This window comes from Oncorhynchus nerka, unplaced genomic scaffold (genome assembly GCF_034236695.1).
Source record: "Oncorhynchus nerka isolate Pitt River unplaced genomic scaffold, Oner_Uvic_2.0 unplaced_scaffold_1036, whole genome shotgun sequence".
In the NCBI taxonomy this organism is placed as follows: domain Eukaryota; kingdom Metazoa; phylum Chordata; class Actinopteri; order Salmoniformes; family Salmonidae; genus Oncorhynchus; species Oncorhynchus nerka.
The window spans coordinates 157,501-182,500 of NW_027040268.1; the positions used below are offsets into that span (position 1 = coordinate 157,501).

General features: G+C 49.2%; 1 protein-coding gene across 1 annotated transcript in view; it reads left to right on the plus strand.

The window, feature by feature from the left end:
- Positions 1-25,000, plus strand: part of LOC135570201 (intermembrane lipid transfer protein VPS13C-like) — a 53,687-nt gene that overhangs the window by 2,747 nt on the left and 25,940 nt on the right. The window contains exons 3-7 of the mRNA XM_065016313.1: positions 2,663-2,795; positions 6,568-6,685; positions 7,894-8,026; positions 10,676-10,751; positions 14,283-14,392. Coding sequence (XP_064872385.1) covers positions 2,663-2,795; positions 6,568-6,685; positions 7,894-8,026; positions 10,676-10,751; positions 14,283-14,392 — 570 coding nt within the window. The remainder of the gene's footprint in view (positions 1-2,662; positions 2,796-6,567; positions 6,686-7,893; positions 8,027-10,675; positions 10,752-14,282; positions 14,393-25,000) is intronic.

A 25,000-nucleotide genomic window follows, 5' to 3' on the forward strand; every position in this document is an offset into this window, starting at 1 on the left:
AGGTGAGAACAGACTGGTAGTCTACAGGTGAGAGCAGACTGGTAGTCTACAGGTGAGAGCAGACTGGTAGTCTACAGGTGAGAGCAGACTGGTAGTCTACAGGTGAGAGCAGACTGGTAGTCTACAGGTGAGAGCAGACTGGTAGTCTACAGGTGAGAGCAGACTGGTAGTCTACAGGTGAGAGCAGACTGGTAGTCTACAGGTGAGAGCAGACTGGTAGTCTACAGGTGAGAGCAGACTGGTAGTCTACAGGTGAGAGCAGACTGGTAGTCTACAGGTGAGAGCAGACTGGTAGTCTACAGGTGAGAACAGACTGGTAGTCTACAGGTGAGAGCAGACTGGTAGTCTACAGGTGAGAGCAGACTGGTAGTCTACAGGTGAGAGCAGACGGGTAGTCTACAGGTGAGAGCAGACGGTAGTCTAGTCTACAGGTGAGAACAGACTGGTAGTCTACAGGTGAGAACAGACTGGTAGTCTACAGGTGAGAACAGACTGGTAGTCTACAGGTGAGAACAGACTGGTAGTCTACAGGGGAGAGCAGACTGGTAGTCTACAGGTGAGAGCAGACTGGTAGTCTACAGGTGAGAGCAGACTGGTAGTCTACAGGTGAGAGCAGACTGGTAGTCTACAGGTGAGAGCAGACTGGTAGTCTACAGGTGAGAGCAGACTGGTAGTCTACAGGTGAGAGCAGACTGGTAGTCTACAGGTGAGAGCAGACTGGTAGTCTACAGGTGAGAGCAGACTGGTAGTCTACAGGTGAGAGCAGACTGGTAGTCTACAGGTGAGAGCAGACTGGTAGTCTACAGGTGAGAGCAGACTGGTAGTCTACAGGTGAGAGCAGACTGGTAGTCTACAGGTGAGAGCAGACTGGTAGTCTACAGGTGAGAGCAGACTGGTAGTCTACAGGTGAGAAGCAGACTGGTAGTCTACAGGTGAGAGCAGACTGGTAGTCTACAGGTGAGAGCAGACTGGTAGTCTACAGGTGAGAGCAGACTGGTAGTCTACAGGTGAGAGCAGACTGGTAGTCTACAGGTGAGAGCAGACTGGTAGTCTACAGGTGAGAGCAGACTGGTAGTCTACAGGTGAGAGCAGACGGGTAGTCTACAGGTCTACAGGTGAGAACAGACTGGTAGTCTACAGGTGAGAACAGACTGGTAGTCTACAGGTGAGAACAGACTGGTAGTCTACAGGTGAGAACAGACTGGTAGTCTACAGGTGAGAGCAGACTGGTAGTCTACAGGTGAGAGCAGACTGGTAGTCTACAGGTGAGAGCAGACTGGTAGTCTACAGGTGAGAACAGACTGGTAGTCTACAGGTGAGAACAGACGGGTAGTCTACAGGTCTACAGGTGAGAACAGACTGGTAGTCTACAGGTGAGAACAGACTGGTAGTCTACAGGTGAGAACAGACTGGTAGTCTACAGGTGAGAACAGACTGGTAGTCTACAGGTGAGAACAGACTGGTAGTCTACAGGGGAGAACAGACTGGTAGTCTACAGGTGAGAACAGACTGGTAGTCTACAGGGGAGAACAGACTGGTAGTCTACAGGGGAGAACAGACTGGTAGTCTACAGGGGAGAACAGACTGGTAGTCTACAGGGGAGAACAGACTGGTAGTCTACAGGGGAGAACAGACTGGTAGTCTACAGGGAGAACAGACTGGTAGTCTACAGGGAGAACAGACTGGTAGTCTACAGGGGAGAACAGACTGGTAGTCTACAGGTGAGAACAGACTGGTAGTCTACAGGGGAGAACAGACTGGTAGTCTACAGGGAGAACAGACTGGTAGTCTACAGGGAGAACAGACTGGTAGTCTACAGGGGAGAACAGACTGGTAGTCTACAGGGGAGAACAGACTGGTAGTCTACAGGTGAGAACAGACTGGTAGTCTACAGGTGAGAACAGACTGGTAGTCTACAGGTGAGAACAGACTGGTAGTCTACAGGTGAGAACAGAACGGGTAGTCTACAGGTGAGAACAGACGGGTAGTCTACAGGTGAGAACAGACGGGTAGTCTACAGGTGAGAACAGACTGGTAGTCTACAGGTGAGAACAGACTGGTAGTCTACAGGGGAGAACAGACTGGTAGTCTACAGGGGAGAACAGACTGGTAGTCTACAGGTGAGAGCAGACTGGTAGTCTACAGGTGAGAACAGACTGGTAGTCTACAGGTGAGAACAGACTGGTAGTCTACAGGTGAGAACAGACTGGTAGTCTACAGGTGAGAACAGACGGGTAGTCTACAGGTGAGAACAGACGGGTAGTCTACAGGTGAGAACAGACGGGTAGTCTACAGGTGAGAACAGACTGGTAGTCTACAGGTGAGAACAGACTGGTAGTCTACAGGTGAGAACAGACTGGTAGTCTACAGGTGAGAACAGACTGGTAGTCTACAGGTGAGAACAGACTGGTAGTCTACAGGTGAGAACAGACTGGTAGTCTACAGGTGAGAACAGACTGGTAGTCTACAGGTGAGAACAGACTGGTAGTCTACAGGTGAGAACAGACAGGTAGTCTACAGGTGAGAACAGACTGGTTCTAGAATAATGACAGCAAAGACACCCTATTGTTTTATTGTGTCATAGTTTTAAACGTGTGTGTGTATGTGTGTGTGTGTGTGTGTGTGTGTGTGTGTGTGTGTGTGTGTGTGTGTGTGTGTGTAGCTGGTGAGTGTGGACCAGGGGAACCCCCAGTCTTTATCACCCAGTTTCAGTTCCCTGGAGGAGATTATGGACCGTGCCTACGAGAAGTACTCACTGGAGCTACGTCATGTCCAGGTCCTTTACAGCAAGTCAGGTACACACACACACACACACACACACACACACACACACACACACACACCAGGGTTTCCGTTAGACGGTAGTAGCCGATACCAGAGATGAAAAGCTGATAAATAAAATAGTCTCCTAGAGAAGGAAAATTAAATCCCGTTGTGAAATAATAATACAGTTGATTGATGGAACATGAGTGGAGTGAGAGAAGTGAATCTACAGCTGATCATACAGCGGTGCTGATCACACAGCGGTGCTGATCATACAGTGGTGCTGCTAGAGCTGATCACACAGCGGTGCTGCTAGAGCTGATCACACAGCGGTGCTGCTAGAGCTGATCACACAGCGGTGCTGATCACACAGCGGTGCTGCTAGAGCTGATCATACAGCGGTGCTGATCACACAGCGGTGCTGCTAGAGTTGATCATACAGCGGTGCTGCTAGAGCTGATCATACAGCGGTGCTGCTAGAGCTGATCACACAGCGGTGCTGCTAGAGCTGATCATACGGCGGTGCTGCTAGAGCTGATCACACAGCGGTGCTGCTACAGCTGATCACACAGCGGTGCTGCTACAGCTGATCACACAGCGGTGCTGCTAGAGCTGATCACACAGCGGTGCTGCTACAGCTGATCACACAGCGGTGCTGCTAGAGCTGATCACACAGCGGTGCTGCTAGAGCTGATCACACAGCGGTGCTGCTAGAGCTGATCATACAGCGGTGCTGCTAGAGCTGATCATACAGCGGTGCTGCTACAGCTGATCACACAGCGGTGCTGCTAGAGCTGATCATACAGCGGTGCTGCTAGAGCTGATCATACAGCGGTGCTGCTAGAGCTGATAACACAGCGGTGCTGCTAGAGCTGATCACACAGCGGAGCTGCTAGAGCTGATCATACAGCGGTGCTGCTAGAGCTGATCATACAGCGGTGCTGCTAGAGCTGATCATACAGCGGTGCTGCTAGAGCTGATCATACAGCGGTGCTGCTACAGCTGATCACACAGCGGTGCTGCTAGAGCTGATCATACAGCGGTGCTGATCATACAGCGGTGCTGCTAGAGCTGATCATACAGTGGTGCTGATCACACAGCGGTGCTGCTAGAGCTGATCATACAGCGGTGCTGATCACACAGCGGTGCTGCTAGAGCTGATCATACAGCGGTGCTGATCACACAGCGGTGCTGCTAGAGCTGATCATACAGCGGTGCTGATCACACAGCGGTGCTGCTAGAGCTGATCACACAGCGGTGCTGCTAGAGCTGATCATACAGCGGTGCTGCTAGAGCTGATCATACAGCGGTGCTGATCACACAGCGGTGCTGCTAGAGCTGATCATACAGCGGTGCTGATCACACAGCGGTGCTGCTAGAGCTGATCACACAGCGGTGCTGCTAGAGCTGATCATACAGCGGTGCTGATCACACAGCGGTGCTGCTAGAGCTGATCACACAGCGGTGCTGCTAGAGCTGATCATACAGCGGTGCTGATCACACAGCGGTGCTGCTAGAGCTGATCACACAGCGGTGCTGCTAGAGCTGATCACACAGCGGTGCTGCTAGAGCTGATCACACAGCGGTGCTGCTAGAGCTGATCACACAGCGGTGCTGCTAGAGCTGATCACACAGCGGTGCTGCTAGAGCTGATCACACAGCGGTGCTGCTAGAGCTGATCATACAGCGGTGCTGCTAGAGCTGATCACACAGCGGTGCTGCTAGACTTAAACAGCCTTTCATAAGCCAAATCAACTCTAATCAACTCCAAATCACTTTGCCACAACTCTAAACTCTAAATGCAATTACATGTTTAAAAACGGTGTTGATGTCTACGGTTTAAACAGAGCTACTATTTATATTTCCTAACTGGTCATTTGAAGCGCGCTTCCCACTAGGCAGGCTTCCCACTAGGCAGGCTTCCTACTAGGCAGGCTTCCCACTAGGCAGGCTTCCTACTAGGCAGGCTTCCCACTATGCAGGCTTCCCACTATGCAGGCTTCCCACTAGGCAGGCTTCCCACTAGGCAGGCTTCCCACTAGGCAGGCTTCCCACTAGGCAAGCTTCCCACAATATCTTCTGTATTAGCAGCATGCTAGTTGTTGCATCTATAGATCTTCTGTATTAGCATCATGCTAGTTGTTGCATCTATAGATCTTCTGTATTAGCAACATGCTAGTTGTTGCATCTATAGATCTTCTGTATTAGCATCATGCTAGTTGTTGCATCTATAGATCTTCTGTATTAGCAACATGCTAGTTGTTGCATCTATAGATCTTCTGTATTAGCAACCCATGCTAGTTGTTGCATCTATAGATCTTCTGTATTAGCAACATGCTAGTTGTTGCATCTATAGATCTTCTGTATTAGCAACCCATGCTAGTTGTTGCATCTATACATCTTCTGTATTAGCAACATGCTAGTTGTTGCATCTATAGATCTTCTGTATTAGCAACATGCTAGTTGTTGCATCTTCCACCTTACTGCATTTCAAACATTTAAATCTGTGTCTCATGAAACCACTCAGATGTCTTCCCACTAACAGTGTTTTCCTGTTAATGTCATTATGGAACAAACATTCACTCAGTCTACTGCCTTGTGAGCAGCAATGCGCACTGAGCTCTGTCCCTCACTGTTTCTGTCTCTGTCCACTGAGCTCTGTCCCTCACTGTTTCTGTCTCTGTCCACTGAGCTCTGTCCCTCACTGTTTCTGTCTCTGTCCACTGAGCTCTGTCCCTCACTGTTTCTGTCTCTGTCCACTGAGCTCTGTCCCTCACTGTTTCTGTCTCTGTCCCTCACTGTTTCTGTCTCTGTCCCTCACTGTTTCTGTCTCTGTCCCCACTGAGCTCTGTCCCTCACTGTTTCTGTCTCTGTCCCCACTGAGCTCTGTCCCTCACTGTTTCTGTCTCTGTCCCTCACTGTTTCTGTCTCTGTCCCTCACTGTTTCTGTCTCTGTCCCCACTGAGCTCTGTCCCTCACTGTTTCTGTCTCTGTCCCTCACTGTCTCTGTCCACTGAGCTCTGTCCCTCACTGTTTCTGTCTCTGTCCACTGAGCTCTGTCCCTCACTGTTTCTGTCTCTGTCCACTGAGCTCTGTCCCTCACTGTTTCTGTCTCTGTCCCTCACTGTTTCTGTCTCTGTCCACTGAGCTCTGTCACTCACTGTTTCTGTCTCTGTCCCCACTGAGCGCTGTCCCTCACTGTTTCTGTCTCTGTCCCCACTGAGCTCTGTCCCTCACTGTTTCTTTCTCTGTCCCCACTGAAATCTGTCCCTCACTGTTTCTGTCTCTGTCCCTCACTGTTTCTGTCTCTGTCCACTGAGCTCTGTCACTCACTGTTTCTGTCTCTGTCCCCACTGAGCTCTGTCCCTCACTGTTTCTGTCTCTGTCCCCACTGAGCTCTGTCCCTCACTGTTTCTTTCTCTGTCCCCACTGAAATCTGTCCCTCACTGTTTCTGTCTCTGTCCCTCGCGGTTTCTGTCTCTGTCCCTCGCGGTTTCTGTCTCTGTCCCTCACGGTTTCTGTCTCTGTCCCTCACGGTTTCTGTTTCTGTCCACTGAGCTCTGTTCCTCACGGTTTCTGTCTGTCCCTCACTGTTTCTGTCTCTGTCCCCACTGAGCTCTGTCTCCCACTGTTCCGGTCTCTGTCCCCACTGAGCTCTGTCCCCCACTGTTTCTGTCTCTGTCCCCACTGAGCTCTGTCCCCCACTGTTCCGGTCTGTCCCCACTGAGCTCTGTCCCTCTCTGTCCCCACTGAGCTCTGTCCCCACTGAGCCCTGTCCCCCACTGTTCCGGTCTGTCCCTACAGGTGAGGAGTGGAAGACGGCCCGTCAACGTGGTTCCTCTATACAACACATCCTGCAGCCCATGGACTTCAGCCTCCAGCTGGCCAAATGCATGGTGGAGAAGGACACCAGGATGCCCAGGTAACACCAGCCTGTGGGGCTGGGCCAGGTAACACCAGACTGGGGGGGGCTGAGCCAGGTAACACCAGACTGGGGGGGGCTGAGCCAGGTAACACCAGACTGGGGGGGCTGAGCCAGGTAACACCAGACTGGGGGGGCTGAGCCAGGTAACACCAGACTGGGGGGGCTGAGCCAGGTAACACCAGACTGGGGGGGCTGAGCCAGGTAACACCAGACTGGGGGGGCTGAGCCAGGTAACACCAGACTGGGGGGGCTGAGCCAGGTAACACCAGACTGGGGGGGCTGAGCCAGGTAACACCAGACTGTTAACCAGACTGGGGGGCTGAGACAGGTAACACCAGACTGGGGGGGGCTGAGCCAGGTAACACCAGACTGGGGGGGCTGAGCCAGGTAACACCAGACTGGGGGGGCTGAGCCAGGTAACACCAGACTGGGGGGCTGAGCCAGGTAACACCAGACTGGGGGGCTGAGCCAGGTAACACCAGACTGGGGGGCTGAGCCAGGTAACACCAGACTGGGGGGGCTGAGCCAGGTAACACCAGACTGGGGGGGCTGAGCCAGGTAACACCAGACTGGGGGGGCTGAGCCAGGTAACACCAGACTGGGGGGGCTGAGCCAGGTAACACCAGACTGGGGGGGCTGAGCCAGGTAACACCAGACTGTTAACCAGACTGGGGGGCTGAGACAGGTAATACCAGACTGGGGGGCTGAGCCAGGTAACACCAGACTGGGGGGCTGAGCCAGGTAACACCAGACTGGGGGGCTGAGCCAGGTAACACCAGACTGGGGGCTGAGCCAGGTAACACCAGACTGGGGGGCTGAGCCAGGTAATACCAGACTGGGGGGCTGAGCCAGGTAACACCAGACTGGGGGGCTGAGCCAGGTAACACCAGACTGGGGGCTGAGCCAGGTAACACCAGACTGGGGGGGGCTGAGCCAGGTAACACCAGACTGGGGGGGGCTGAGCCAGGTAATACCAGACTGGGGGGGCTGAGCCAGGTAACACCAGACTGGGGGGGCTGAGCCAGGTAACACCAGACCAGATTAGTAAACCTCTGGTATCTACTGTGTTCCAGATTAGTAAACCTCGGGTATCTACTGTGTTCCAGATTAGTAAACCTCTGGTATCTATTGTGTTCCAGATTAGTAAACCTCTGGTATCTATTGTGTTCCAGATTAGTAAACCTCTGGTATCTACTGTGTTCCAGATTCAAGGTGTCTGGAGAACTGCCTCTCCTCCATGTGAAGATCTCAGACCAGAAGATCCAGGGAGTGTTGGACCTGGTCAACAGCATCCCCCTGCCCCAGAGTGATTCCACCCCGTCCACCCCCACCCAGAAGGTACAGTTGGTATGCCCCAGAGTGATTCCACCCCTTCCACCCCCACCCAGAAGGTACAGTTGGTATGCCCCAGAGTGAATCCACCCCTTCCACCCCACCCAGAAGGTACAGTTGGTATGCCCCAGAGTGATTCCACCCCTTCCACCCCCACCCAGAAGGTACAGTTGGTATGCCCCAGAGTGAATCCACCCTTCCACCCCCACCCAGAAGGTACAGTTGGTATGCCCCAGAGTGATTCCACCCCTTCCACCCCCACCCAGAAGGTGCAGTTGGTATGCCCCAGAGTGAATCCACCCCCACCCAGAAGGTACAGTTGGTATGCCCCAGAGTGATTCCACCCCTTCCACCCCCACCCAGAAGGTGCAGTTGGTATGCCCCAGAGTGAATCCACCCCCACCCAGAAGGTACAGTTGGTATGCCCCAGAGTGATTCCACCCCGTCCACCCCCACCCAGAAGGTACAGTTGGTATGCCCCAGAGTGAATCCACCCCACCCAGAAGGTACAGTTGGTATGCCCCAGAGTGATTCCACCCCTTCCACCCCCACCCAGAAGGTACAGTTGGTATGCCCCAGAGTGAATCCACCCCTTCCACCCCACCCAGAAGGTACAGTTGGTATGCCCCAGAGTGATTCCACCCCCACCCAGAAGGTACAGTTGGTATGCCCCAGAGTGATTCCACCCCCACCCAGAAGGTACATTTGGTATGCCCCAGAGTGATTCCACCCTTCCACCCCCACCCAGAAGGTACAGTTGGTATGCCCCAGAGTGAATCCACCCCTTCCACCCCCACCCAGAAGGTACAGTTGGTATGCCCCAGAGTGATTCCACCCCACCCAGAAGGTACAGTTGGTATGCCCCAGAGTGATTCCACCCCACCCAGAAGGTACATTTGGTATGCCCCAGAGTGAATCCACCCCTTCCACCCCCACCCAGAAGGTACAGTTGGTATGCCCCAGAGTGATTCCCCCACCCAGAAGGTACAGTTGGTATGCCCCAGAGTGATTCCACCCCACCCAGAAGGTACATTTGGTATGCCCCAGAGTGATTCCACCCCTTCCACCCCACCCAGAAGGTACAGTTGGTATGCCCCAGAGTGAATCCACCCCTTCCACCCCACCCAGAAGGTACAGTTGGTATGCCCCAGAGTGATTCCACCCCACCCAGAAGGTACAGTTGGTATGCCCCAGAGTGAATCCACCCCCCACCCCACCCAGAAGGTACAGTTGGTATGCCCCAGAGTGATTCGACCCCACCCAGAAGGTACAGTTGGTATGCCCCAGAGTGATTTCACCCCTTCCACCCCCACCCAGAAGGTGCAGTTGGTATGCCCCAGAGTGATTCCACCCCCACCCAGAAGGTGCAGTTGGTATGCCCCAGTTCACCAGTAGAGTAAGCTACACACACACCCATTATATTGGTACAGTTGGTATGCCCCAGTTCACCAGTAGAGTAACCTACACACACCCATTATATTGGTACAGTTGGTATGCCCCAGTTCACCAGTAGAGTAACCTCTACACACAGCCATTATATTGGTACAGTTGGTATGCCCCAGTTCACCAGTAGAGTAACCTACACACACCCATTATATTGGTACAGTTGGTATGCCCCAGTTCACCAGTAGAGTAACCTCTACACACACCCATCATATTGGTACAGTTGGTATGCCCCAGTTCACCAGTAGAGTAACCTACACACACCCATTATATTGGTACAGTAGAGTAGCCTACACACACCCATCATATTGGTACAGTTGGTATGCCCCAGTTCACCAGTAGAGTAACCTCTACACACACCCATCATATTGGTACAGTTGGTATGCCCCAGTTCACCAGTAGAGTAACCTCTACACACACCCATTATATTGGGACATTTGGTATGCCCCAGTTCACCAGTAGAGTAACCTCTACACACACCCATTATATTGGTACAGTAGAGTAACCGACCACACACACCCATTATATTGGTACAGTTGGTATGCCCCAGTTCACCAGTAGAGTAACCTCTACACACACCCATTATATTGGTACAGTAGAGTAAATGCTACACACACCCATTATATTGGTACAGTTGGTATGCCCCAGTTCACCAGTAGAGTAACCTACACACACCCATTATATTGGTACAGTAGAGTAAACCGCTACACACACCCATTATATTGGTACAGTTGGTATGCCCCAGTTCACCAGTAGAGTAACCTACACACACCCATTATATTGGTACAGTAGAGTAGCCTACACACACCCATTATATTGGTACAGTTGGTATGACCCACCCAGTTCACCAGTAGAGTAACCTACACACACACACCCATCATATTGGTACAGTTGGTATGACCCAGTTCACCAGTAGAGTAACCTACACACACACACACACACACACACATCATATTGGTACAGTTGGTATGACCCAGTTCACCAGTAGAGTAACCTACACACACACCCATTATATTGGGACATTTGGTATGCCCCAGTTCACCAGTAGAGTAACCTACACACACATCCATTATATTGGGACATTTGGTATGCCCCAGTTCACCAGTAGAGTAGCCTACACACACCCATTATATTGGTACAGTTCATCATGTCTAATAGTAATAGGATTGGCAATCAACTGTTTTCTTCCCCCTCCCATCTTGTTTCCACTAGATGCTGTATTTGTCTGAGGCCAGGCCCAACGTCCTGGGTTTACAGTCTACCGTCCTGCTGGATGCATTAGAGACAGGTGTGGTGGGGGGGGGGAGGATTCTTCACTAAACTGTGTCTGCAGGAACTGATCAATCTTAACGGTTATAATTGGGCGTCAGGTAATCTGATCCTAGATGGGATGCTCCTCCTTTCCCCTGGTCTTTGTCTAAAATGGATGACACGACTCAGAGTTGTCTGTTGGGGACGGTGAGTCAATGTCGAGTGCAAGCCAGAATACAACAGCTCCCCCCTCAGGGAACAGAAGACTGTATTTTAGAGTCAGCGGCTCAACCTCCTTCATCGGATCTAGATCAGACAAACAAGGGCATTTCCATGGCAACTATTACTGAAGAACAAAGACCAGGAGATAGAAGGACCATCTGTTACTGAAGAACAAAGACCAGGAGATAGAAGGACCATCTGTTATTGAAGAACAAATACTAGGAGATAGAAGGACCATCTGTTACTGAAGAACAAAGACCAGGAGATAGAAGGACCATCTGTTACTGAAGAACAAAGACCAGGAGATAGAAGGACCATCTGTTATTGAAGAACAAAGACTAGGAGATAGAAGGACCATCTGTTACTGAAGAACAAAGACCAGGAGATAGAAGGACCATCTGTTATTGAAGAACAAAGACCAGCAGATAGAAAGACCATCTGTTACTGAAGAACAAATACCAGGAGATAGAAGGTCCATATGTTACTGAAGAACAAAGACTAGGAGATAGAAGGACCATCTGTTACTGAAGAACAAAGACCAGGAGATAGAAGGACCATCTGTTATTGAAGAACAAAGACCAGCAGATAGAAAGACCATCTGTTACTGAAGAACAAATACCAGGAGATAGAAGGTCCATATGTTACTGAAGAAGGAAGAACAAAGACCAGGAGATAGAAGGACCATCTGTTACTGAAGAACAAAGACCAGGAGATAGAAGGACCATCTGTTACTGAAGAACAAAGACCAGGAGATAGAAGGATCATCTGTTACTGAAGAACAACGACCAGGAGATAGAAGGACCATCTGTTACTGAAGAACAACGACCAGGAGACAGAAGGACCATCTGTTATTGAAGAACAACGACCAGCAGATAGAAGGACCATCTGTTATTGAAGAACAACGACCAGCAGATAGAAGGACCATCTGTTACTGAAGAACAAAGACCAGGAGATAGAAGGACCATCTGTTACTGAAGAACAAAGACCAGGAGATAGAAGGACCATCTGTTACTGAAGAACAACGACCAGGAGACAGAAGGACCATCTGTTACTGAAGAACAAAGACCAGGAGATAGAAGGACCATCTGTTACTGAAGAACAAAGACCAGGAGATAGAAGGACCATCTGTTATTGAAGAACAACGACCAGCAGATAGAAGGACCATCTGTTACTGAAGAACAAAGACCAGGAGATAGAAGGACCATCTGTTACTGAAGAACAACGACCAGGAGATAGAAGGACCATCTGTTATTGAAGAACAACGACCAGGAGATAGAAGGACCATCTGTTATTGAAGAACAACGACCAGGAGATAGAAGGACCATCTGTTACTGAAGAACAAAGACCAGGAGATAGAAGGACCATCTGTTACTGAAGAACAAAGACCAGGAGATAGAAGGACCATCTGTTACTGAAGAACAAAGACCAGGGATAGAAGGATCATCTGTTACTGAAGAACAACGACCAGGAGATAGAAGGACCATCTGTTACTGAAGAACAACGACCAGGAGACAGAAGGACCATCTGTTATTGAAGAACAACGACCAGCAGATAGAAGGACCATCTGTTACTGAAGAACAAAGACCAGCAGATAGAAGGACCATCTGTTATTGAAGAACAAAGACCAGCAGATAGAAGGACCATCTGTTACTGAAGAACAAAGACCAGCAGATAGAAGGACCATCTGTTACTGAAGAACAAAGACCAGGAGATAGAAGGACCATCTGTTATTGAAGAACAAAGACCAGCAGATAGAAGGACCATCTGTTACTGAAGATCAAAGACCAGGAGATAGAAGGACCATCTGTTATTGAAAAACAAAGACCAGCAGATAGAAGGACCATCTGTTACTGAAGAACAAAGACCAGGAGATAGAAGGACCATCTGTTACTGAAGAACAAAGACCAGGAGATAGAAGGACCATCTGTTACTGAAGAACAACGACCAGGAGACAGAAGGACCATCTGTTACTGAAGAACAACGACCAGGAGATAGAAGGACCATCTGTTACTGAAGAACAAAGACCAGGAGATAGAAGGACCATCTGTTATTGAAGAACAACGACCAGCAGATAGAAGGACCATCTGTTACTGAAGAACAAAGACCAGGAGATAGAAGGACCATCTGTTACTGAAGAACAACGACCAGGAGATAGAAGGACCATCTGTTATTGAAGAACAACGACCAGGAGATAGAAGGACCATCTGTTATTGAAGAACAACGACCAGGAGATAGAAGGACCATCTGTTACTGAAGAACAAAGACCAGCAGATAGAAGGACCATCTGTTACTGAAGAACAAAGACCAGGATATAGATGGACCACCTGTTATTGAAGAACAAAGACCAGCAGATAGAAGGACCATCTGTTACTGAAGAACAAAGACCAGGAGATAGAAGGACCATCTGTTATTGAAGAACAAAGACCAGGAGATAGAAGGACCATCTGTTATTGAAGAACAAAGACCAGGAGATAGAAGGACCATCTGTTACTGAAGAACAAAGACCAGCAGATAGAAGGACCATCTGTTACTGAAGAACAAAGACCAGCAGATAGAAGGACCATCTGTTACTGAAAAACAAAGACCAGCAGATAGAAGGACCATCTGTTATTGTATGGGATGAATCATGAATGAGTAGAAACATTTCTTTCACTATGGGATATGTTCTGTTTATTTCCAGACGTCTGTAGGTGATGTACACTGAGTGGACAAAACATTAGGAACACCTGCTCTTTTCATGACAAACTGTCCAGTCCAGGTGAAAGCTATGATCCCTTATTGATGTCACTTGTTAAATCCACTTCAATCAGTGTAGATGAAGGGGAGGAGTCAGGTTAAAGAAGGATTTTTAAACCTTGAGACAACTGAGACATGGATTGTGTATGTGGGCCATTCAGAGGGTGAAAGGGCAAGACAAAATATTTAAGTGTCTTTGAACGGGGTATGGTAGTAGGTGCCAGGCGCACCGGTTTGAGTGTCAAGAACTGCAATGCTGCTGGGTTTTTTGACGCTCAACAGTTTCCCTGTGTATCAAGAATGGTCCACCACCCAAAGGACATCCAGCCAACTTGACACAACTGTGGGAAGCATTGGAGTCAACATGGGCCAGCGTCCCTGTAGATTGCTTTGACACCTTGCAGAGTCCACGCCCCGACGAATTGAGGCTGTTCTGAGGGAGAAGGGGGAGGGGGTTGCACATCAATATTAGGAAGGTGTTCCTAATGTTTTGTCCACTCAGTGTATGTGTGATCTTTTTACACTATGCAAACTGTATGTAGTCTGTATGTAATCTATAGGTAATCTATATGTAGTCTATATTACTCTATATATTTATCTTCCTCCTCAGACTCAGATGGAGAGTCATATTATATGTCTGTGGATGAGGAGCACCAACCCTCCGTCATAGAGGAACTGACTGACGTACACTTCAAGTTTGAAGTCAAAGCGGAGATAGAAGTGTTTTTTGTCATTTCTTTTCTCTATAATGTTCAAATAACCCCATAATCAAAGCAATACATGTTTCTATTGGTGACCCCAGTGGGAGTCGAACCCACAACTCTGGTGTTGCTAAAGCGCTATGCTCTACTAACCGAGCTACACAGGACCACTGTCTAAAGCGCTATGCTACACAGGACCACTGTCTAAAGCGCTATGCTACACAGGACCACTGTCTAAAGCGCTATGCTACACAGGACCACTGTCTAAAGCGCTATGCTACACAGGACCACAGATTCACTGTCTAAAGCAGTATGCTACACAGGACCACTGTCTAAAGCACTATGCTACACAGGACCACTGTCTAAAGCGCTATGCTACACAGGACCACTGTCTAAAGACCTATGCTACACATGACCACTGTCTAAAACGCTATGCTACACAGGACCACTGTCTAAAGCGCTATGCTATACACAGGACCACTGTCTAAAGCGCTATGCTACACAGGACCACTGTCTAAAGCGCTATGCTACACAGGACCACTGTCTTAAGCAGTATGCTACACAGGACCACTGTCTAAAGCGCTATGCTCTACCAACCGAGCTACACAGGACCACTGTCTAAAGCAGTATGCTACACAGGACCACTGTCTAAAGCGCTATGCTACACAGGACCACTGTCTAAAGCGCTATGCTACACAGGACTACTGTCTAAAGCACTATGCTACACAAGACCACTGTCTAAAGCTCTATGCTACACAGGACCACTTTCTAAAGCGCTATGCTACACAGGAACACTGTCTAAAGCGCTATGCTTACACAGGACCACTGTCTAAAGCGCTATGCTACACAGGACCACTGTCTAAAGCGCTATGCTACACAGGACCACTGTCTAAAGCGCTATGCTCTACCAACCCAGCTACACAGGACCTCTGTCTAAAGCACTATGCTACACAGGACCACTGTCTAAAGCGCTATGCTACACAGGACCACTGTCTAAAGCACTATGTTACACAGGACCACTGTCTAAAGCACTATGCTACATAGGACCACTGTCTAAAGCGCTATGCTACACAGGACCACTGTCTAAAGCGCTATGCTACACAGGACCACTGTCTAAAGTGCTATGCTACACAGGACCACTGTCTAAAGCGCTATGCTACACAGGACCACTGTCTAAAGCGCTATGCTACACAGGACCACTGTCTAAAGCGCTATGCTCTACCAACCACTATGCTACACAGGACCACTGTCTAAAGCAGTATGCTACACAGGACCACTGTCTAAAGCAGTATGCTACACAGGACCACTGTCTAAAGCGCTATGCTACACAGGACCACTGTCTAAAGCGCTATGCTACACAGGACCACTGTCTAAAGCGCTATGCTACACAGGAACACTGTCTAAAGCGCTATGCTTACACAGGACCACTGTCTAAAGCGCTATGCTTACACAGGACCACTGTCTAAAGCGCTATGCTACACAGGACCACTGTCTAAAGCGCTATGCTACACAGGACCACTGTCTAAAGCACTATGCTACACAGGACCACTGTCTAGCGCTATGCTCTACCATGCTACACAGGACCTCTGTCTAAAGCACTATGCTACACAGGACCTCTGTCTAAAGCACTATGCTACACAGGGCCACTGTCTAAAGCGCTATGCTACACAGGACCGCTGTCTAAAGCGCTATGCTACACAGGACCACTGTCTAAAGCACTATGCTACACAGGACCACTGTCTAAAGCGCTATGCTACACAGGACCACTGTCTAAAGCGCTATGCTACACAGGACCACTGTCTAAAGCGCTATGCTACACAGGACCACTGTCTAAAGCGCTATGCTACACAGGACCACTGTCTAAAGCGCTATGCTACACAGGACCACTGTCTAAAGCGCTATGCTCTACCAACCCAGCTACACAGGACCACAGATTCACTGTCTAAAGCGCTATGCTACACAGGACCACAGATTCACTGTCTAAAGCAGTATGCTCTACCAACCCAGCTACACAGGACCACAGATTCACTGTCTAAAGCGCTATGCTACACAGGATCACAGATTCACTGTCTAAAGCGCTATGCTACACGGGACCACTGTCTAAAGCACTATGCTACACAGGACCACTGTCTAAAGCGCTATGCTACACAGGACCACTGTCTAAAGCGCTATGCTACACAGGACCACAGATTCACTGTCTAAAGCAGTATGCTACACAGGACCACTGTCTAAAGCACTATGCTACACAGGACCACTGTCTAAAGCGCTATGCTTACACAGGACCACTGTCTAAAGCGCTATGCTTACACAGGACCACTGTCTAAAGCGCTATGCTACACAGGACCACTGTCTAAAGCGCTATGCTACACAGGACCACTGTCTAAAGCGCTATGCTACACAGGACCACTGTCTAAAGCGCTATGCTCTACCAACCCAGCTACACAGGACCTCTGTCTAAAGCACTATGCTACACAGGACCTCTGTCTAAAGCACTATGCTACACAGGGCCACTGTCTAAAGCGCTATGCTACACAGGACCGCTGTCTAAAGCGCTATGCTACACAGGACCACTGTCTAAAGCACTATGCTACACAGGACCACTGTCTAAAGCGCTATGCTACACAGGACCACTGTCTAAAGCGCTATGCTACACAGGACCACTGTCTAAAGCGCTATGCTACACAGGACCACTGTCTAAAGCGCTATGCTACACAGGACCACTGTCTAAAGCGCTATGCTACACAGGACCACTGTCTAAAGCGCTATGCTCTACCAACCCAGCTACACAGGACCACCACTGTCTAAAGCGCTATGCTACACAGGACCACAGATTCACTGTCTAAAGCAGTATGCTCTACCAACCCAGCTACACAGGACCACAGATTCACTGTCTAAAGCGCTATGCTACACAGGATCACAGATTCACTGTCTAAAGCGCTATGCTACACGGGACCACTGTCTAAAGCACTATGCTACACAGGACCACTGTCTAAAGCGCTATGCTACACAGGACCACTGTCTAAAGCGCTATGCTACACAGGACCACAGCTACACAGGTATGCTACACCACTGTCTAAAGCACTATGCTACACAGGACCACTGTCTAAAGCACTATGCTACACAGGACCACTGTCTAAAGCGCTATGCTACACAGGACCACTGTCTAAAGCACTATGCTACACATGACCACTGTCTAAAGCGCTATGCTACACAGGACCACTGTCTAAAGCGCTATGCTATACACAGGACCACTGTCTAAAGCGCTATGCTATACACAGGACCACTGTCTAAAGCGCTATGCTACACAGGACCACTGTCTAAAGCGCTATGCTACACAAGACCACTGTCTGTCTAAAGCGCTATGCTACACAGACCACTGTCTAAAGCGCTATGCTACACAGGACCACTGTCTAAAGCGCTATGCTACACAGGACCACTGTCTAAAGCGCTATGCTGCTACACAGGACCTCTGTCTAAAGCACTATGCTACACAGGACCACTGTCTAAAGCGCTATGCTACACAGGACCACTGTCTAAAGCACTATGCTACACAGGACCACTGTCTAAAGCGCTATGCTACACAGGACCACTGTCTAAAGCGCTATGCTACACAGGACCACTGTCTAAAGCGCTATGCTACACAGGACCACTGTCTAAAGCGCTATGCTACACAGGACCACTGTCTAAAGCGCTATGCTACACAGGACCACTGTCTAAAGCACTATGCTACACAGGACCACTGTCTAAAGCACTATGCTACACAGGACCACTGTCTAAAGCGCTATGCTACAACAGGACCACTGTCTAAAGCGCTATGCTACACAGGACCACAGGCTATGCTACACAGGACCACTGTCTAAAGCGCTATGCTACACAGGACCACTGCTACAAGGCTATGCTACACAGGACCACTGTCTAAAGCGCTATGCTACACAGGACCACTGTCTAAAGCGCTATGCTACACAGGACCACTGTCTAAAGCGCTATGCTACCAGGACCACTGTCTAAAGCGCTATGCTACACAGGACCACTGTCTAAAGCGCTATGCTACACAGGACCACTGTCTAAAGCGCTATGCTACACAGGACCACAGATTCACTGTCTAAACCCAGCTACACAGGACACAGGACCACTGTCTAAAGCAGTATGCTCTACACAGGACCCTGCACTATGCTACACAGGACCACTGATTCACTGTCTAAAGCGGTATGCTACACAGGACCACAGGACAGATTCACTGTCTAAAGCGCTATGCTACACAGGACCACTGTCTAAAGCGCTATGCTACACAGGACCACAGATTCACTGTCTAAAGCGCTATGCTACACAGGACCACAGATTCACTGTCTAAAGCGCTATGCTACACAGGACCACTGTCTAAAGCACTATGCTACACAGGACCACTGTCTAAAGCGCTATGCTACACAGGACCACAGATTCACTGTCTAAAGCAGTATGCTCTACCAACCCAGCTACACAGGACCACAGATTCACTGTCTAAAACGCTATGCTACACAGGACCACTGTCTAAAGCGCTATGCTACACAGGACCACAGATTCACTGTCTAAAGCGCTATGCTACACAGGACCACAGATTCACTGTATAAAGCAGTATGCTCTACCAACCCAGCTACACAGGACCACAGATTCACTGTCTAAAGCGCTATGCTACACAGGACCACAGATTCACTGTCTAAAGCGCTATGCTACACGGGACTACTGTCTAAAGCACTATGCTACACAGGACCACTGTCTAAAGCGCTATGCTACACATGACCACAGATTCACTGTCTAAAGCACTATGCTACACAGGACCACAGGACCACTGTCTAAAGCACTATGCTACACAGGACCACAAGACCACTGTCTAAAGCGCTATGCTACACATGACCACTGTCTAAAGCGCTATGCTACACAGGACCACTGTCTAAAGCACTATGCTACACAGGACCACTGTCTAAAGCGCTATGCTACACAGGACCACTGTCTAAAGCGCTATGCTACACAGGACCACTGTCTAAAGCACTATGCTACACAGGACCACTGTCTAAACCGCTATGCTACACAGGACCACTGTCTAAAGCGCTATGCTACACAGGACCACTGTCTAAAGCCCTATGCTACACAGGACCACTGTCTAAAGCGCTATGCTACACAGGACCACTGTCTAAAGCACTATGCTACACAGGACCACTGTCTAAAGCGCTATGCTACACAGGACCCAGACTGTCTAAAGCGCTATGCTACACAGGACCACTGTCTAAAGCGCTATGCTACACACAGGACCACAGATTCACTGTCTAAAGCGCTATGCTACACAGGACCACAGATTCACTGTCTAAAGCGCTATGCTACACAGGACCACTGTCTAAAGCACTATGCTACACAGGACCACTGTCTAAAGCGCTATGCTACACAGGACCACAGATTCACTGTCTAAAGTAGTATGCTCTACCAACCCAGCTACACAGGACCACTGTCTAAAGCAGTATGCTCTACCAACCCAGCTACACAGGACCACTGTCTAAAGCGCTATGCTACACAGGACCACTGTCTAAAGCGCTATGCTACACAGGACCACTGTCTAAAGCGCTATGCTACACAGGACCACTGTCTAAAGCGCTATGCTACACAGGAACACTGTCTAAAGCGCTATGCTCTACCAACCCAGCTACACAGGACCACTGATTCACTGTCTAAAGCGCTATGCTACACAGGACCACAGGACCACAGATTCACTGTCTAAAGCGCTATGCTACACAGGACCACTGTCTAAAGCGCTATGCTACACAGGACCACAGATTCACTGTCTAAAGCGCTATGCTACACAGGACCACAGATTCACTGTCTAAAGCGCTATGCTACACAGGACCACTGTCTAAAGCACTATGCTACACAGGACCACTGTCTAAAGCGCTATGCTACACAGGACCACAGATTCACTGTCTAAAGCAGTATGCTCTACCAACCCAGCTACACAGGACCACAGATTCACTGTCTAAAGCGCTATGCTACACAGGACCACTGTCTAAAGCGCTATGCTACACAGACCACAGATTCACTGTCTAAAGCACTATGCTACACAGGACCACAGGACCACTGTATAAAGCAGTATGCTCTACCAACCCAGCTACACAGGACCACAGATTCACTGTCTAAAGCGCTATGCTACACAGGACCACAGATTCACTGTCTAAAGCGCTATGCTACACGGGACTACTGTCTAAAGCACTGTCTAAAGACCACTATGCTACACATGACCACAGATTCACTGTCTAAAGCGCTATGCTACACAGGACCACTGTCTAAAGCACTATGCTACACAGGACCACAGGACCACTGTATAAAGCAGTACTACCAATGCTACACAGGACCACAGATTCACTGTCTAAAGCGCTATGCTACACAGGACCACAGATTCACTGTCTAAAAGCGACTATGTCTACACAGCTACACAGGACCACTGTCTAAAGCACTATGCTACACATGACCACAGATTCACTGTCTAAAGCACTATGCTACACAGGACCACAGGACCACTGTCTAAAGCACTATGCTACACAGGACCACAGGACCACTGTCTAAAGCACTATGCTACACAGGACCACAGGACCACTGTCTAAAGCACTATGCTACACAGGACCACTGTCTAAAGCACTATGCTACACAGGACCACAGGACCACTGTCTAAAGCACTATGCTACACAGGACCACAGGACCACTGTCTAAAGCACTATGCTACACAGGACCACAAGACCACTGTCTAAAGCGCTATGCTACACATGACCACTGTCTAAAGCGCTATGCTACACAGGACCACTGTCTAAAGCACTATGCTACACAGGACCACAGGACCACTGTCTAAAGCACTATGCTACACAAGACCACTGTCTAAAGCACTATGCTACACAAGACCACTGTCTAAAGCACTATGCTACACAGGACCACTGTCTAAAGCGCTATGCTACACAGGACCACTGTCTAAAGCGCTATGCTATACACAGGACCACTGTCTAAAGCGCTATGCTTACACAGGACCACTGTCTAAAGCGCTATGCTACACAGGACCACTGTCTAAAGCGCTATGCTACACAAGACCACTGTCTAAAGCGCTATGCTACACAAGACCACTGTCTAAAGCGCTATGCTACACAGGACCACTGTCTAAAGCGCTATGCTACACAGGACCACTGTCTAAAGCGCTATGCTCTACCAACCCAGCTACACAGGACCTCTGTCTAAAGCACTATGCTACACAGGACCTCTGTCTAAAGCACTATGCTACACAGGACCTCTGTCTAAAGCACTATGCTACACAGGGCCACTGTCTAAAGCGCTATGCTACACAGGACCGCTGTCTAAAGCGCTATGCTACACAGGACCACTGTCTAAAGCACTATGCTACACAGGACCACTGTCTAAAGCGCTATGCTACACTGGACCACTGTCTAAAGCGCTATGCTACACAGGACCACTGTCTAAAGCACTATGTTACACAGGACCACTGTCTAAAGCACTATGCTACATAGGACCACTGTCTAAAGCGCTATGCTACACAGGACCACTGTCTAAAGCGCTATGCTACACAGGACCACTGTCTAAAGCGCTATGCTACACAGGACCACTGTCTAAAGGGCTATGCTACACAGGACCACTGTCTAAAGCGCTATGCTACACAGGACCACTGTCTAAAGCGCTATGCTACACAGGACCACTGTCTAAAGCGCTATGCTACACAGGACCACTGTCTTAAGCAGTATGCTACACAGGACCACTGTCTAAAGCGCTATGCTCTACCAACCCAGCTACACAGGACCACAGATTCACTGTCTAAAGCGCTATGCTACACAGGACCACAGATTCACTGTCTAAAGCGCTATGCTACACAGGACCACAGATTCACTGTCTAAAGTAGTATGCTCTACCAACCCAGCTACACAGGACCACTGTCTAAAGCAGTATGCTCTACCAACCCAGCTACACAGGACCACTGATTCACTGTCTAAAGCGGTATGCTACACAGGACCACAGGACCACAGATTCACTGTCTAAAGCGCTATGCTACACAGGACCACTGTCTAAAGCGCTATGCTACACAGGACCACAGATTCACTGTCTAAAGCGCTATGCTACACAGGACCACAGATTCACTGTCTAAAGCGCTATGCTACACAGGACCACTGTCTAAAGCACTATGCTACACAGGACCACTGTCTAAAGCGCTATGCTACACAGGACCACAGATTCACTGTCTAAAGCAGTATGCTCTACCAACCCAGCTACACAGGACCACAGATTCACTGTCTAAAACGCTATGCTACACAGGACCACTGTCTAAAGCGCTATGCTACACAGGACCACAGATTCACTGTCTAAAGCGCTATGCTACACAGGACCACAGATTCACTGTATAAAGCAGTATGCTCTACCAACCCAGCTACACAGGACCACAGATTCACTGTCTAAAGCGCTATGCTACACAGGACCACAGATTCACTGTCTAAAGCGCTATGCTACACGGGACTACTGTCTAAAGCACTATGCTACACAGGACCACTGTCTAAAGCGCTATGCTACACATGACCACAGATTCACTGTCTAAAGCACTATGCTACACAGGACCACAGGACCACTGTCTAAAGCACTATGCTACACAGGACCACACGACCACTGTCTAAAGCGCTATGCTACACATGACCACTGTCTAAAGCGCTATGCTACACAGGACCACTGTCTAAAGCGCTATGCTACACAGGACCACTGTCTAAAGCGCTATGCTACACAGGACCACTGTCTAAAGCGCTATGCTACACAGGACCACTGTCTAAAGCACTATGCTACACAGGACCACTGTCTAAACCGCTATGCTACACAGGACCACTGTCTAAAGCGCTATGCTACACAGGACCACTGTCTAAAGCCCTATGCTACACAGGACCACTGTCTAAAGCGCTATGCTACACAGGACCACTGTCTAAAGCACTATGCTACACAGGACCACTGTCTAAAGCGCTATGCTACACAGGACCACAGATTCACTGTCTAAAGCGCTATGCTACACAGGACCACTGTCTAAAGCGCTATGCTACACAGGACCACAGATTCACTGTCTAAAGCGCTATGCTACACAGGACCACAGATTCACTGTCTAAAGCGCTATGCTACACAGGACCACTGTCTAAAGCACTATGCTACACAGGACCACTGTCTAAAGCGCTATGCTACACAGGACCACAGATTCACTGTCTAAAGTAGTATGCTCTACCAACCCAGCTACACAGGACCACTGTCTAAAGCAGTATGCTCTACCAACCCAGCTACACAGGACCACTGTCTAAAGCGCTATGCTACACAGGACCACTGTCTAAAGCGCTATGCTACACAGGACCACTGTCTAAAGCGCTATGCTACACAGGACCACTGTCTAAAGCGCTATGCTACACAGGAACACTGTCTAAAGCGCTATGCTCTACCAACCCAGCTACACAGGACCACTGATTCACTGTCTAAAGCGCTATGCTACACAGGACCACAGGACCACAGATTCACTGTCTAAAGCGCTATGCTACACAGGACCACTGTCTAAAGCGCTATGCTACACAGGACCACAGATTCACTGTCTAAAGCGCTATGCTACACAGGACCACAGATTCACTGTCTAAAGCGCTATGCTACACAGGACCACTGTCTAAAGCGCTATGCTACACAGGACCACAGATTCACTGTCTAAAGCAGTATGCTCTACCAACCCAGCTACACAGGACCACAGATTCACTGTCTAAAGCGCTATGCTACACAGGACCACTGTCTAAAGCGCTATGCTACACAGGACCACAGATTCACTGTCTAAAGCGCTATGCTACACAGGACCACAGATTCACTGTATAAAGCAGTATGCTCTACCAACCCAGCTACACAGGACCACAGATTCACTGTCTAAAGCGCTATGCTACACAGGACCACAGATTCACTGTCTAAAGCGCTATGCTACACGGGACTACTGTCTAAAGCACTATGCTACACAGGACCACTGTCTAAAGCGCTATGCTACACATGACCACAGATTCACTGTCTAAAGCACTATGCTACACAGGACCACAGGACCACTGTCTAAAGCACTATGCTACACAGGACCACTGTCTAAAGCACTATGCTACACAGGACCACAGGACCACTGTCTAAAGCACTATGCTACACAGGACCACAGGACCACTGTCTAAAGCACTATGCTACACAGGACCACATGACCACTGTCTAAAGCGCTATGCTACACATGACCACTGTCTAAAGCGCTATGCTACACAGGACCACTGTCTAAAGCACTATGCTACACAGGACCACAGGACCACTGTCTAAAGCACTATGCTACACAAGACCACTGTCTAAAGCACTATGCTACACAAGACCACTGTCTAAAGCACTATGCTACACAGGACCACTGTCTAAAGCGCTATGCTACACAGGACCACTGTCTAAAGCGCTATGCTACACAGGACCACTGTCTAAAGCACTATGCTACACAGGACCACTGTCTAAACCGCTATGCTACACAGGACCACTGTCTAAAGCGCTATGCTACACAGGACCACTGTCTAAAGCACTATGCTACACAGGACCACTGTCTAAA